The sequence below is a fragment of the Pipra filicauda genome, unplaced genomic scaffold, assembly GCF_003945595.2.
Source record: "Pipra filicauda isolate LSUMZ 115617 unplaced genomic scaffold, ASM394559v2 scaffold61_size3293851_pilon, whole genome shotgun sequence".
Taxonomy (NCBI): domain Eukaryota; kingdom Metazoa; phylum Chordata; class Aves; order Passeriformes; family Pipridae; genus Pipra; species Pipra filicauda.
In genome coordinates, this window is record NW_024104776.1 from 2160532 (window position 1) to 2176174 (window position 15643).

General features: G+C 35.0%; 1 protein-coding gene across 1 annotated transcript in view; it reads right to left on the bottom strand.

Annotated features, from left to right (window-relative positions):
* Positions 1 to 1311: 1311 nt before the first annotated feature.
* CCDC102B (coiled-coil domain containing 102B) overlaps positions 1312 to 15643 on the bottom strand; it is a 129565-nt gene continuing 115233 nt past the window's right edge. The window contains 1 exon segment of the mRNA XM_027723124.2: positions 1312 to 1448. Within this exon segment, the coding sequence (XP_027578925.2) occupies positions 1365 to 1448 (84 nt within the window). The 3' untranslated portion in view covers positions 1312 to 1364.

The window sequence follows — 15643 nt, forward strand, 5'->3', positions numbered from 1 at the left end:
AAAGACAGAATCCCAGTTTCCCTAGTAACTCATAAAATCATTTGACTTGATTTTTAGCCACAGATGTTACTGTGGGCTGAAAAGAGACCCTGGAGCTTATACAGATTCTGCCCAATGCTGGAACCCTAGGGCTCTAAAACAAGTATATTTCTAATGGTTTGTCAGAGGATAGGAGAAAAAAAAAATCTTATCTGTAAAGCTTATCTAAATGATACAAGCTTTTATCAGTAAGATGTTGAGTGGTACTGCTGTATTTTCAAGTGCTTCAAGGTAACCATAAAAGTGCACTTGGCTGTTATAGCATTTGAAAATCAATAATTATGCACTTTCCATTAATACTGTGCACATCAAGGTTTTCAATACTGCTGTTACACACTGAGGTGGCAAGAAGACGCTGGTAGAAGAAAAGTAGATGGAGTTTTAGAGAAAGTCAGTGCGTCATTTCACAACGCAGGGAACAAGACCAGAACATTTTGTTTAATAAAAAACCTTGAACCAGTGAACTAATAAAGGGAGGAAGTTTGGATTATGAAAAAAATATTACGAATCTTATTTTATTGTCCATTCTTAGAAGTTTAAAATGTTTAAACTCTATTTAAAAATACATTATCTCACAGTATCTCTGTATACCTTGTTGATGAACTTGTGTATTAGCACTGACAACAGAAAAAGACAATATTCCCTCATTGTATATCCCTTAGTCTGTCCTGAGAGGTAATGACTGGGATTAGGTCAGCATTTATAGACACGAAGTAGGGTTAAGAAAGTATGAAGGCAGTCAAAACACAGATCCTTCTGCTTTAGCATTCCATCTCCAGCAGCAGACAAAAGCTCAGGGAGGGTCAGAAAAACATGTAGATCTCAGCTTCCAATCATTTGCAGGAAGACCTGAAGTACAGGTGTATTTGCTCACTGCTATATGAAAGCAAAATGCAAGAGCAAAGCAAGAAGCAAACCACCGACTTCTACTTCAGACTCATTGTCTTTCCAGGACAGAATGTGAACCTCTCAGCTATGCCATGCACATTCTAAAGTACTTTTCCCCAAAGATAAAATATAGGACATGTTAATTCAAATCCACATTTTACTTTAGAAGAGAGCCATTAAGACAACTAGAAAGGAAGGACAGATAATGGCCAACAAAAATTCTAAATTTGTACCCACTGACACTATCGTTTCCCTTGCTCCTATCAAAAAATCAGGAATACGTAAAAATAATGCACGCAGTGTTCCTTTATATGTCCGACGTGCACTTCTTCAATTACATTTTCATGTAAGTCTTTATGAAGAATATAAGTTGTTTGCTCCTCCTCTTTGCTGTTGGTCTTGCTGCTGGCAGGGTTGTTTGATGATCTCCTGTATCTTCACTCACTGTCTTGGGAGAATCTCCAGCAACATACAAGGAACTTCGTCTGGTCCCAAATCCTGTGTTCACTTTCTTCCACCTCCTTGCTCTGAAACAAAATTTTTAAAATGGTGTGATGGCAACATGAAGCAGAAAAGTCAACTGAAGCTAAAACAATTGGAGATCAAATTTCATCTAAGAAAAAATTTCAGTAGGAAACAGTAGAATTTTGATAAGAAAATCTTTCAGAATTTTTAACTTTATAGTACATACCAGATACCTTTTCAGCTGATACCTTAATAAAGAACAAAAAAGTATAGGGTTTCAGAGCAATTACTTGGCATTTTCTTTCACAGTGAGAAGCAAGCTACACTTTTGATGACTAGAAGCCATTATTTATTGATTGGCAGTTCTGAACTGCAGTCCTATTGTTATTCAAGATACATTTAAAGTACTTACTTGTAACTCATGAGAAGAGAAAGTGGGAAATAGTGAAAAAGATCAAAGATATCTCAAACCCTTCATTTGACAGAATTCAGGTACTAGTTCAGCATAATATCTTCATATTATATTAATAACAATAGCGAGAGATTATTTACAAAAAAAGTGATCACCATAAAGATTATAATTAAAACATAACCATGCTAAAAATATATTAGTTTTTATAATTCTGGGGTTGATAAATCACATTCTAAAAACAATGTGCAGCAGACCAAGAACATCCACTCCAATTGGGCACCAGAAACAGGCTATTATGCTCTGAGGAATTCAGAGCACAATGAACAGAAAGTAGCCTTTTATAGAATAAGTGAGATTTATCAAAATTAAGGATCTTAAGTATTGCCCGAAGTAGTTACACTACAAACTGACTCGAGAAGACTGCATGTAAGAGTAAAGAAATCCTGGCAGATCCAAACTATTTCTATATATTACTAGTTTTCATTTCATCCATGGTTAATTGAAAATTTCCTGTGCTTTAAGCTTAAAGAATCTTCAATTCTCTCCATGCCATCTTTGCGCTTTCATTGACATTCTACCGCAAGCAACAGTGCAATTTACTGTATTTCTAGTCTTTTTATTATTATTTTTTTTATGTATCTTGAACAAGTTTTCAGAAAATGGAATCCACAAACCAATTGGTTTATTCCTGACTCTGGGACCCTAAAAAGTCTTCTTGTTGTTTGAACAACATATCAGGGAACCTGAGACTTTTTTACAAAGCTGTGGAACACTGTGGTGGTGTGATAGAATGAAATGTTTTAATGTCTTAAATATTGTCAAAATCATAGAAAGACTTTTTGTCAAACTGCAAGAAAGCAACTACCTGTCTGTGACCACTGAAACACACCCCTTCCCGAATATGCCTCCTGACTGGAATTTGGGCTGTGATGGGAACTTGAGACCCTCACCACCAAGAAGACCAGAAGAAGAGGATTCACGGAATGCCACTGGGTTACATGGAGTGGTGATATATTTTCTATTTAATCTTTCTGTGTCACTCTCTTTTTTCCCCTGCCTCTCCTTTTTTCTATTTCTTTCTATCTCTCTCTTTCTGCCTCACATTTATTGTTAAATAAAAAACATACAATTGACTTTGGCATATGATCTTGTTTGCACCTTAATTTGGGGAGAGGCATTTCTAATAATTTTAATAATCAGATATAACAGGTGATACCTTGTTGCTTCTTTGTAGTTGTAACCCATTTCCTGACAGTGTGGATGGGTCAGTCATGCCATTATGAATACACATGTAATATAATCTGTCTACTTATAAAACAATCATGTTCTTAATAAAAACAGCATCACCTGTCAAAATCATTTAAGCTGCCCAATTATAAAAGCCTTTGAGCTAGCATAGCCATGTGATTGTTTATAGCGTCACAGACCTCATGATGCTCCTGTCTACTGATGAACATGCCTACTAATTCCAGATACAAACTGATTGCCAAGCCCTACATCAGTAAGAATCAATAAACTGGCAAATTCTTCACCCTGCCGGATACACAAGACTGGGCTGCTCAGAAACTTAGTTGTCATTATCAAATTTTACTGGAATCTTTTTGAATGAGATGGCTGCTTCCTTTTTAATTACTTTAATTTAATGATTTTCAATAATGACTTTGCCTTAAAAAAAAATCTATACAAGTTCTGTTAACAATTCCTTATTAAAATACCTGTGCAATATTAGTCATAGTTCTATCTTTTCCATTCATTTGCTAATTAAAAATATGTTAATATAAACTTAAAAAATAGAATCCCTAAAATTAGCAATTGAAAAAGTTTTAAATTAAAGAAAGTAAACTAAAATATATGAAAAAACAATAGCTGTAACTTATGGCTGTGGGCTTAAATTACCTCCTGTTCCACTGGGAATACACATAGTAAATTTTCAGGACAAACCATGTTATTTGTTTTTAAAGTATTTCTTACTTAAGCATTTCAGAAACACTTAGTCCTGCATTTCTAGATGTCACATACAGCTATCTGACATCTATAAAAAGTTAAGAGAGTTTTATTCTGCCTTCTGTTTCATAATTAGATTAATGTAGCTGAAAATATCATGAGCTGCTACTAAAACCGCTGCATGAATATATAGAATGGTAAGCTTTGAAAGTTTAGACAAAAGTACTCACACCTGCTAGAAATCACTAGCATATAGACAATCTTATTTAAAAGACTAGTCCTGATGTGTAACAACACAAAACACTTAAGAGTGCCTATTGATAGCAACTCCTTTTTATCTCCCCACTGCTTTACAACAGTCTTCAAACACCTCCTATAAGAACTCCTGAGGTCACAGCTGTAACCAAGAGAATATTTGCCAGTATATAACTGGAGTAAGTCATGTCAAAAGGATTTGGCTCAGTTGCTCTTCTCTGTTTACAAGTTATATTTCCTCTGAGTAATTCTGCACTTGCCTGCTGCCAACTGGAGCTTGTTGAGGTTCCTTGGGGCAGGCAGGGAAGAAGCCAATTGCTTGTTACTCAAGTAACAAGCAACAGGACAAGAGAAAATGGCCTCAGGTTGTGCAAGGGGAGGTTTACATCAGATATTAAGAAAAATTTCTTCACCGAAAGGGTTGTCATGGAACCAGCTGCCCAGGGAAGTGATTGAGCCACCATTCCTGGAGGTATTCAAAAGATAGATAGCACGTGGGGAAATGGTTTAATGTTGAACTTGGCGGTGCTGGGTTAATGGATGAACTCAATGATCTTAAAGACCTTTTCCATTCTAAATAATTCTATAACTCTATGATTCTATCATTGTACCATCATAGTTGTTCAAAGCCTGGTGAGCTCTGCAGCTGCTGCTGTTGCTTTAGCCATCTGTTTGGCCAGCACTGACAGTGAGTCAAAACCCCTCTGTACATGGAAAGACTGCACAACTGTATTCCAAATTATTGCCAAAAAGAGACTAAAACTGTGGAAAGCCTAATAATAAAAGTAATATACAACTGCTTAAGAAGAAAGATAAAAGTAAAAAACTAATAATACAAATGAATAATCAAAATAAAATGCATGGATTTCAGACTCCAGAGCAAAACATTTTAAAACCTTTTTCCTAACAGTAGACAAATAGAAAATGCTATCAAAGTCAGTAACAAAATCATGAAAATACACAAGCATAAAAAGGCAGCATACCATATGTCCACTGATATCTAGTACAACAGGAACATTAAGAAAGCCATTAAGATAGTGTCCCCATTGTGCCCAGGTATACAATAACATATGGTACATTTCCTGCTTCACTGTGCATTTCCTTGCTTTCTTTGTTTAGCATCACAAATTTAGAGCTCGATTAATATAGTTTGCGTGTGCGTTTCTCCACAGAACATTTTAAAATTTTTCAATGCCGTATAAATTAATCTTTTTTTTTTTTTAGTGTAAGTGCACAGTAAGTATTAATGTAAGATGGGATTCTTTCCAAACCTTAATTAAAAGGAAGAGCTAGATAAAACTATTTTAAGGTAGCTACACATGATACTTAAATTATTATTGTCGTCTTATTTAATCCTCACACAATTTGCTGTAATGATGCTACAGAGAGACATTACAGGGTTGTTGTTTGTTTTAATCAATGATGACTTCCCAAGGACAGATGTGGGTATTTCCCAGGAGTATAAATTAGTGGCAAAATAGTAAGGGACTAGTGTAACAGTGTTAAAGGAAATACATCAAGAAACACTTATTCTTGAAAACCTAAAGTTTAAGGAACCTCAGGATTTCCAAAGGTAAGATGAAATTTATTTGTAAAACACATTATCTCTCTCTTTGGTACTTGAGAGATTTCACATGCCTCCTATAAGGGCTGAACTTTCCCACACTAGGTCAATCCTACCAAGGTTCCTGTTTGATTTCAAGGCTCCTCATGGAAACTAAAAAATAGTTCTCTTCTCAAAGGAATACTGTTAATTATCTTATGTTCCTTTCTAAAAGAGTCATATACTATTTCATAAGTTTGATATAGAAAATGAAATTCGAGTAAAAATATCCCCTACAACATCTCAGATACTTGCATCAGAAACGTTTTTTCAAATAAATCATTAGACAAATAAGTAATATCCTGAATACATATTTTTAAAATATAAAGGGTGAGAGTTCATTTAATAATAATAAATGTCAGCCCAGATCCACTATGATTTTTCATTTTCTGTCTCACCAGTGGCTGTGGTGCTATGCAAAACTATTTGAAAAGTCATGCATAGATTATTTCCAAGTGTGGGTGTAGAAGGAAGGGATCTCTGGTATGAAACCAAATTCGAGTTAAGAAAGGAAATCATTATAAACTTGAGCTAGCATCTTTACTGGTATAAACTACACCTTACTTTTAGACATTTATTAATGACTAAAATAATTAATATTCTGAGTAGAATTACAGGTTGCTGCCCAAATTATAGACCACGGATTTATGTTAGCTTCTGATTTAATTAAAACACATTTGCCCTTTAGCATTAGGGGACTGTGAAAGATCGTGAGTGAACATATGGATATTGAATTAGGTTTCATATTTTTACACAGCAGAAATATCTTAGACCCAGTGCAAACTCATCCACTACGCCATTCCAATATTAAAAATACTATACGAGCTCTCAAACAGCATGAATTTTTCTTCAAATGTTAAATGTTGTATCTTTTTTGAGAGCCACAAGACCTTATGCCATGTTTTTCTGTATTTCTCATTCATTTTTTTTTTTGAACTCATAAAAATTTATTCTTTGATTTTCTACAAGAAGATATTTGTGTTTTCCTATATAATTATAACCCACTTTAACTTCAAAATTTGTCTCAGAATAAATTTCTGTAGTACATTTGTGGGCACAGTGTGTTACAATAGGGACCAATGAAATTTACTGTATAATTACATTTAATATTTTCTCTAAAGTAGAATATGACAAAAATTACAATTTTGATCAAACTTTTGGTACTGCAAACTACAAGCAACATTTTACTTCTGTATTTCTGTAACTATACAGATCAAAACTACAGGTCAGGATAAATAGTACTCAGTGTCTACCTAGCAGGAAAGGACTCCTTTTGTAAATTCAGGTCTTGTTAACAGTGAGGTTTTTCAAAAGAAGAATCATTCCCATTTGTAAAATAATTGTTTCACTGTTCTGACATATAATAAGAATTAAAATGACCTTTGAAAAGCTCTCCTTTTTCTTTAATTATTTTTCCTTAATTGTTGTGAAACAAGTTTTTTAGGGTAGCTCAAAACCAGGGCAAGGGGTGAGAGGTGGATGCACCACTGCATTCTCAGGTAATCACATATTTTTACTCAGTTGGCTTTGAATAATAACATCTTTCTTCAATTCTAATATTTTATAATATGATCATACCAGGCTATGGCATAACCAAATAAAGCCACTCTTTCTTTCAATTACATGACAGAAGAAAAATTCAGTCCACTCTCTCCCCAAAAAAATAAACACAAGAAATAAAAAAATTCGGCCTTTCTACCTTTGGTTTTTGGAATACTCTGAACCTACTGGAATGAACCAGAATGTTCATATCATATGCTTTTACAGTGAAAGAAGGTAAAAAACCTACACTTTTCAAAAATTGCTTGAAAATACTTTTTTTCCCTATGTCTGTCACTATTTATCAGTCTCATGCAATTGTGCCAATAAATATTTAATTTCTTCCATAGTACAATAACAGAAAATTTCCTTATATTTGAATACAAAGCATCCTCCAGCTCTTTTAATATTACTAAGCATACATGAAGACTAAATACAAACTGACTTTGCCATTTTTCTCGTTATCTAAATCATTGTGTTCTACATTCATATTCCAAGCACTCAAAATTTAAACACATTTAAAAGTAAAAATTGAAAGGCAGATGTCAGGAATATTGAAGGAAGTAGATAGTATAGATGGTTGTATTAGGACTTACAAATAGGTACTATAAGACTTGTTGATGTAACATGCTTCAATATTTCTTTACAAAATACCTTCTGATTCTGAAGACAGGAATAATTCTTCTGGTCCTACAGAGAAGTTATAAGTAATATACACACTCCTGATTTGCATGGAAGGGTTTTTTTTTAATAGCTGAAGAAAGGTTAAGAAAGTACACTTAGAACAAGCTCTTTTCTCATTCCTTTTTTTTATACATTAAGATTCACTTGCCACAGTAATATTTTCACCTACGTAATCTTCAGGCCGATAAAAAGCATGATCATTTCCCTTCCCAATAATTACATGGTTGCCAACTTCAATTTAGTTCCTTTTATCTTCAGGAAGGATATTGAGGTGCTGGAGCGGGTCCAGAGAAGAGCAACGAGGCTGGTGAAGGGACTTGAGCACAAGTCCTGTGAGGAGAGGCTGAGGGAGCTGGGGTTGTTTGGTCTGGAGAAGAGAAGGCTTAAAGGCGACCTCATCACTCTCTTCAACTACCTGAAGGGAGGTTATAGCCAGGTGGGGGTTGGTCTCTTCTCCCGGGCAACCAACAATAGGACAAGGGGACATGGGCTCAAGCTCTGCCAGGGGAGGTTTAGGTTAGATGTTAGGAAGAAATTCTTTACAGAGAGGGTTATCAGGCATTGGAACGGCCTACCCAAAGAGGTGGTGGATTCACCATCCCTGGAGGTTTTTAAAAAGAGATTGGACATGGCCCTTAGTGCCATGATATAGTAATTGGAGTTGGATCGGGGTTGGACTTGATGATCTTGGAGGTCTTTTCCAACCCAACCTATTCTATGATTCTATGATTCTATGATACCCTTTCAGAATTCTTAACTTTCAACAGTTGCTCAACACGCATCTTCATTACTTTCCTCTTACTTCTTCCAGGTATGAAAGGTGCATCCCTGTAGCAGACATTAACTTTCCTCCCCACTTCCCTTACCCATGTCCTGTTCTCCATCCAAAGATGTCTTGAAACTGAATGGGATATCTTCAGAATTATATCTGAGGTTCTTTGTACTAGTTTTTCACTCTGAAAACACCACACCATGCTAATATTTAAACTGAAAGTGAAGTTCTCTTCAAAATAAGGAAAAAAAATGTGCGTTCAACAAAATAAATAATTTAATTTCTGAAAATATTGCTTACTATACTGTGGTATCATTCAGTATTATGCCTCCTATTTATAATCTTTGAATGAAAATTATATGAGCGTTCTGGGAAGCACTAGGAAGTTATGCCATAGGTCATATTCTGCCTTGGATCATTGCCCAAAACACTGCTCATCTTTGACAGTATTAAAGTCTGGTATCTCTTGAACCGGCTGGAGTAGAAACAAATACTGTGCACAACTGCTGTGCTGCGATTACGAGCTTTGCAACAGTGAAAGCATTTCTTTTAAGACTTGTAAGGCTAAAGATAGAATGTGAATGTGTGCATTACAATTACTTATTCTACTCCCTTCCACTCTGCCCAGCTTCAAATTCTGAAATGATAGCAGCTACTATCTCACCAGCTGTTAAAGATAGCATGCAGCTAGAAAATCACCTAACTGGAATTTGGGACCTCAGCTTTCAAATACCACAAGTCACTAATCTCCAGTTCTGTGGTTTGTAGGGCTTTGACTGCTGAAATCATGTGGGAACTGAAGTGAAAAGCAATGAATGGTGATGGTAATCTAGTGATGTGAGGGTTTCATTATCTTAGGACCTACCATGTCTGATAAAATAGTACAGGTGTTCTCAGGACCAGTAAAATTATCTTATGCATGCAAACATCAGGGGGCAAGCGCTGATCCCTACATGGTAGTAAAGCAGATAAAGACAAAAGCAGAGAAAGAGTAAAGCAGTTACAGATAGGAGATAATACACAAGTAGATAAGATAAAGAGAATTCTTACTTTTTTCCTTGTCCTTTTTTTGTAACAAAGTTTTATCTATTTACCAAGGTAAAACAAATTGCTATTTGCCAAATGCCATTCATAGATCTGGAAGAAAAAAATATTACTTTTCTAAATTGCTTTTTTTTTTCTGTAAGAAAAGATGCCTCAAGTTTTTCCATATCTCAATTACATTCATGATATACCAAATTCTCAATACAGTTCAGGATAAATTGACCTATTATTTACACACTCCTTTGAAAAGTCTAATTTTAGTGTCTCTGGATTATGACAGTGCCAGGACAAAATTAATAACAAAATGGATGTGTTTTTACTGTCCTTTTTTTCTGATACTCCTCCAGCATCCAGAACCATTGTATCAGGAATATCTGAGGATGCATTCCTGCTCAGTACTTTCAGGATTGCCTTATTGACCTGTTGTCCAGAAATTCAGAAGAGATAATACGCTTAGTCTGAGAAATCTTTTGAGACAGGTTCACAGCAGTGAAGTCCTCAATCATTTCTGCAAACCTTTGTAGACTCCTTACAGTATGTCCGCATCTTTCCTACACTGGGGGTTCAGAACCTCACTAGTGCTGAGTAGAGGGAAAGGGTCATCTCCCTCTACTTCATGGCTGTGCTTATTCTAATGTTGTCAGCCTTCATTGCCTTGAGGGTGCATTGCTGACTCATTATCAGCATATTGTCCAAGAGGATCCTCCACCTCCCTTTCTGCAAAGCTATTTTTCAGCCAGGTAGCCCCAAGTCTGCTCTACTGCAAGGGTTTGTTCCTACACAAGTGCAGGATTTGGCATTTCCATTTGAGCTTTATGAAGTCAGTGTCTGTCCATCCCTCCACCCTCTTGATGTCCCTCTAAATGACAGCAGAAATACCTGGTCTATTAATGACTCTTACCTGTTTTGTGTCATCTCCTGAGATGGCTCTCTGTCCCATAATCCAGATGATTATTGTAGTTAGACAGTGCTATCACCAGCATTGACCACTGGGGTATATCACTAATGACAGCCCTCCAGCTGGACTTCATTTCACTAAGGACAAATCTTTTAGCCCAGTAGTTCATCTAACTTTCCAGTCACCTAACTTTTAATTTATTTATTCTGTACTGCATCAGATCGTCTATGAGTATGTTATGACAGACACTGTTGAAAGTATTACTAATGTCAAGATAGACAACATCCATTGATCTCCCATCATCTAGAAAGCTAGACATTTCATTGCAGAAGACTATACCAGGTTGATCAGTCATGACTTCCTCCTTAGAAATCCATGCTGACTGCTTACAGCCATGTTCTTCTCCTCAGTATGCTTGGAAATGGTTTTCAGGATTAGCTGTACCTGTTACCAGGGATCAAGGTGAGATTGACTGTTCTGTGGTTTCCCATATCCATCTTCTGCCCTTTGCTGTGCAAAAGACTGTGTAAACTGCTGTGTCTGTTTGCTGCCTCTGTTATTTGTACTCTCATTCAGGATTCAGTGCCCCCTAGTTGTTATATTTGGTCAACAACGATGCCATGCTCAGTTTATCTAGCGCCTTCACGATTGTGTAATTCTCATTCATAGCCCCCTCAGCTCTCTGCCTCTTTCCTTGCAAAGCAGCCCATCCATCCATTTGACATATTCAAAAGCTGAAGCATGCACAACTGTTGGTTTATTGTACATTTATGCTCAAAAGTTTTTTAAAAAAGCATACATATAAAGATGGAATATTAGTAGCTCCGATTATATGTAGTCAAGTTTAATTTTCCATCTGCTGCAATTTTACTTATTGCTTTTGATAATAGAAAAGGTCTTATATATTGAACATTCTTTCTGTCTTTCAGTAACAATACAAAAATCTTGTATTTTTTCTTTTTTGTTTGGATTGATTAACTTTGTTACTGTTACAAATCTCCTTCTAGCTGTTGCTTTGCAATTCCTTGGTTTTTCAGATCTCTAAATCTTTTGCTGCTTCCAAAGATCAAATTTGCCACAATATTCTTTCAATACCTGAAAATCTCTGCTTCTCAAAATATTGATGCAATAATAAAAAAAAATAAAATCTTTCTATTTATGGCATTAAAATTAATAGGGTATTGGACTGACATGCTTTTCTGTGATCAGAAATAGAATCCAGCTTTTTGTTATGTCCTTAAACCAAGCATAGCTTATTCAATGTATTCTCATTATTTCCTAAAAATTATGAATCACAGCAGGGGATTTAGAGTAAGTATCATTCTACCGGGATCAGAAATAACAAAATCAGTTTGAGAATATGGCATGATAGATTTTCTTAGATTTTAGGAAGTTTAGCAGCATTTTATAGAAGATGAGAAATCCATAGAATATGTAGAAGTCAGAGGCACATACATAATCTATGCTAAATTTAGGAAACGCAAAAAATGAAACTCCTTGTTTCATCATATTGTTCTGAACTCTATTCATATGTTGTGTTGTAGGTGCTGGATTTCTTCAGTTTTGTGCCAGTATAATTACATTAACTCCATCAACTGATGCACAGAGAGTATTAGAATTATTCTCTATTAGATTCTAGTAAGGAGTGGCCATGACATTTTGGTGAGGTAAGTAGCTCATCTCTTTCAAGTTATATTAGAAAACTGAGGTTAATATAATGATATATGAATATATAGAAGTCTGTTTGTTACAAATGGATGTATGTGTATGAGTGTATGTGTATCTGAATAAGAAGACACAGCATTTAATTATTCATAAGCCTGATGTGAGAAACAATTTTCCCCCTGAAAATTGTGTAAGAAGCACCACTGACAGCTCCACACTGTAGAATGTATCTAACATTCACAGAGCTATTTTCACAAAACTAACACGAATTCTGAGCATACATAAATCATTTCCATGGAACAACTCTTTTAATGTTAGTAAGAATTTCTAAGTTTTCTTAAGTCTTCCTTCCTTATAACCTAGAAATTTAAAAACAGTATGCAAATAATATGAATAATCTTAAACTTTACAGTCTTTCAGTTTGACACAATTATCACTTGGAAATTTTTATGACAAGTATCACTCTACTGGGAAGGGAAAGAACTTCCTTAGTGGCACTGTCATCTCCAGAATGAAGACATGAAAGTCCTTCTAAGAGGAATACATTAGCATTCTCCAAGTCTGAGATGCTGTTTGACTTAAAACATCTTATGTCTGGTGGAAGAACAGACTTCTGAGATATGAATCTAAGAACTATAAGAGTGTTCTTTTTTTCTATATATTTTCTAAATTTTGAAACACATCTCAGTTGAAACATGACAACAATAATGAAAAAGTAATGTTGACAAATAGTTTACAGATAATAATAAAGAAGCACCACCCTGTAAGCACCACAAATGCTGACAGGCCCATATTGACACATCCTCCTTGACACTAAATTTTTTGTAGCTAAATACACTAATTTTTCTTTTTTTTTTTTTTTTTAACTGAAGCACACCATAATGGATATAGAAAAATACATTACTATTTCTCTGAATAAAAGGATAGAAGTAAAAAAGTGCAATATTTGGAGTTTGAAATAGGCTCAAGAAACAATTTAGCACGTCCTCATTCAGGATCTCTAAAGATGATAGTTTGAGATCAATGTAGTGACAGTGAGATCAATTCAGTGGAAAGCATCATCAAACTGTTAGTATTCAGAGAAAGAAGAAAAATTTAATACAGGAATAACTAACTTCTGATTACTTATAGATAAGTAGATTCTAAATAATCTAAATAAGCTGTAGTTGAAGTTGAAAACTTCTGAATTATTTCATTTAGAAAACTAATATTTTTTTTAGTGGTCCTGTTGGTTTTGAGAATATGTTATTGTCTTCCTTGTAGGAAAAACAGTTGTTAAAAAAAAGTAAAGTGTTAGAAAAGAAATAGAGGATACAATAGCTATGCTGCTATATTAATCCAATAAAATGACCACATCCTGAATACTGAGCACAATATTTACAGTATCTGAGAAGAAATCACACCAAATCAAGGAAAGGTTTGCAGAACCACATACATGTAAACAAATGTCTGGTCTGGCTTGCACAGCAGGGGTGACTAAACAAACTTCAGGATGCATATGATGGAGTGAATAGGAATAGGTCACAACCTCTATCAAAAATGAAAACAGGGAGCAGCGGATGAAACTGGCAAAAGGCATCTTTGATGCAAAGGAGAGTAACTTCTAACAGAACACAATTAAGTCTTGAGACCTCTTGTATTAGACTGTTATAAAAGCTTTACAGGGGTCCAGAAAGCAATTGAACAATTTAATAAAAGAAAACTCAATATAAGGCTTAAAAGATACCACTTCTTACTGAGAATCCTTGATCTGGATTTTCCTGGAATCTTGCACGATCCCCTGAGACATATGTCTACCTATCTGCTTTGCTTTTAAATTCTTGCACAGACCCACTTTTGTCCACCACTAGAAAGAGGACACCAGTTTAGATGGAATTTTGAGTGATACTATTCTGTTATACTCATTAGGCAGTACTGAGCATACAGAACAACACCTGAAATTAAGGGGGTGTTTTTCATGCCCGGGGTTTAAAGTGGCACAAGAAGAATTATAAGTGTGAAATGCACTCTGCTAGAACTTGGAGGATGTTTTGTTTCTGCTGGGTTTTGTGTCAAACTGTATTTAAGACACAAAGCCTTACTGACTGGGGAGAAACTTTCAGATTCATAAACATGGGTTTATGTTTTACATTAAAGCAGTACCAATGTCTCAAAGTGCAGCAAAAGAGAACACAAAATTCAGGCTATTTGGTTTCAGAAAGCGATTTCTCTCTGTCCAGTAAAGTCCAGTGGTATTTTGCATGCATTACAACTTCAAGGATGAGGCGAAATTACAGTTTCTTCTTTCAAAGACTTTGGGCTATCATTACCCCTACATTTCATTGCAATCAATGCTAAATTGAATTTAAGTAATTCAGATAATTATAATATATTTTATTTCTTTTTTGAGATCAAATATGGCCTTAAAAATGTTGAAATAACATCTCCATAAATGTCCCTTAAGAATTAAAATCCATTATAATAGTAATGGACTCCAACAAAGCTGCACCTTGTTAAAATATGTAACACTGGAAGCATCAGAACTCTCTTTTAATTTTTGATGTATGCTCCAGTTTCACACAAGATAGCCTATTTGGCAGAAATTTTACAATATTGCTTCTCTAGCACTACAGTTTCCTATCATCCCATCCAAAGATATCTCATTTCACTAGAATATGGAAGTAAGTCTTCTAGGTACTTATGAAAATAATTAATCATTCAAATGACAGGTTTGCAGGACCTTCTGCAAAGTGCATTATTACTCATAAATCCCAGCACTTGGCCATGCATCACTTTCTAATTAATGTTCCTCTTTTACACTACTTTCCACATTCTCATTTTTCTGCTGTGTCTATTTGTTGTGAATATATCAATTAATTTCTTAATTATGCTGAAGCAATATACTTTACAGCAAATTGCAAGCTTTCTGGTAGATCAGTTCTGGGCAGATGTATTCATTTTTCATTTAGATGTCCAGCACAAAAATTTTAGTGCTTCTGAATTTTTTTAGTGCTTCCAATTTTTTATTTGAAACTACAATGCAATAAAGAATATACACTTATATTTACTAAATGTTTTCTAAAATGAAATTCCCTATAACCAAAAACTGCTCTGTGTGTTTCAAGTAAATAGTTTGGCCTAAGTTTTGAAAATCTATACCTCTTCAAAATCTAAATATTGATCATATGGCTTCCTCTTATTAAGTCTATTGATTGCAAATAAAGAATTTTTATTGAAATGTAACTTTAGTCCAGCTACTGCTGTGATGTGATGATACCACACCCTGGGGAATTTTTCTCAGATTGTTCTATGTGAAACTTGTTGAATTTTAATGGTGGTCACTACAGATCTGTGATGATGCTTCAAAAATCTCCACATTTTTTGTTTGCTTCTATGTTTTTAAACATGCCTCCAGTGTGGGCAAGCAGACAAAATCAATTCTTTAAAAGCATCTCA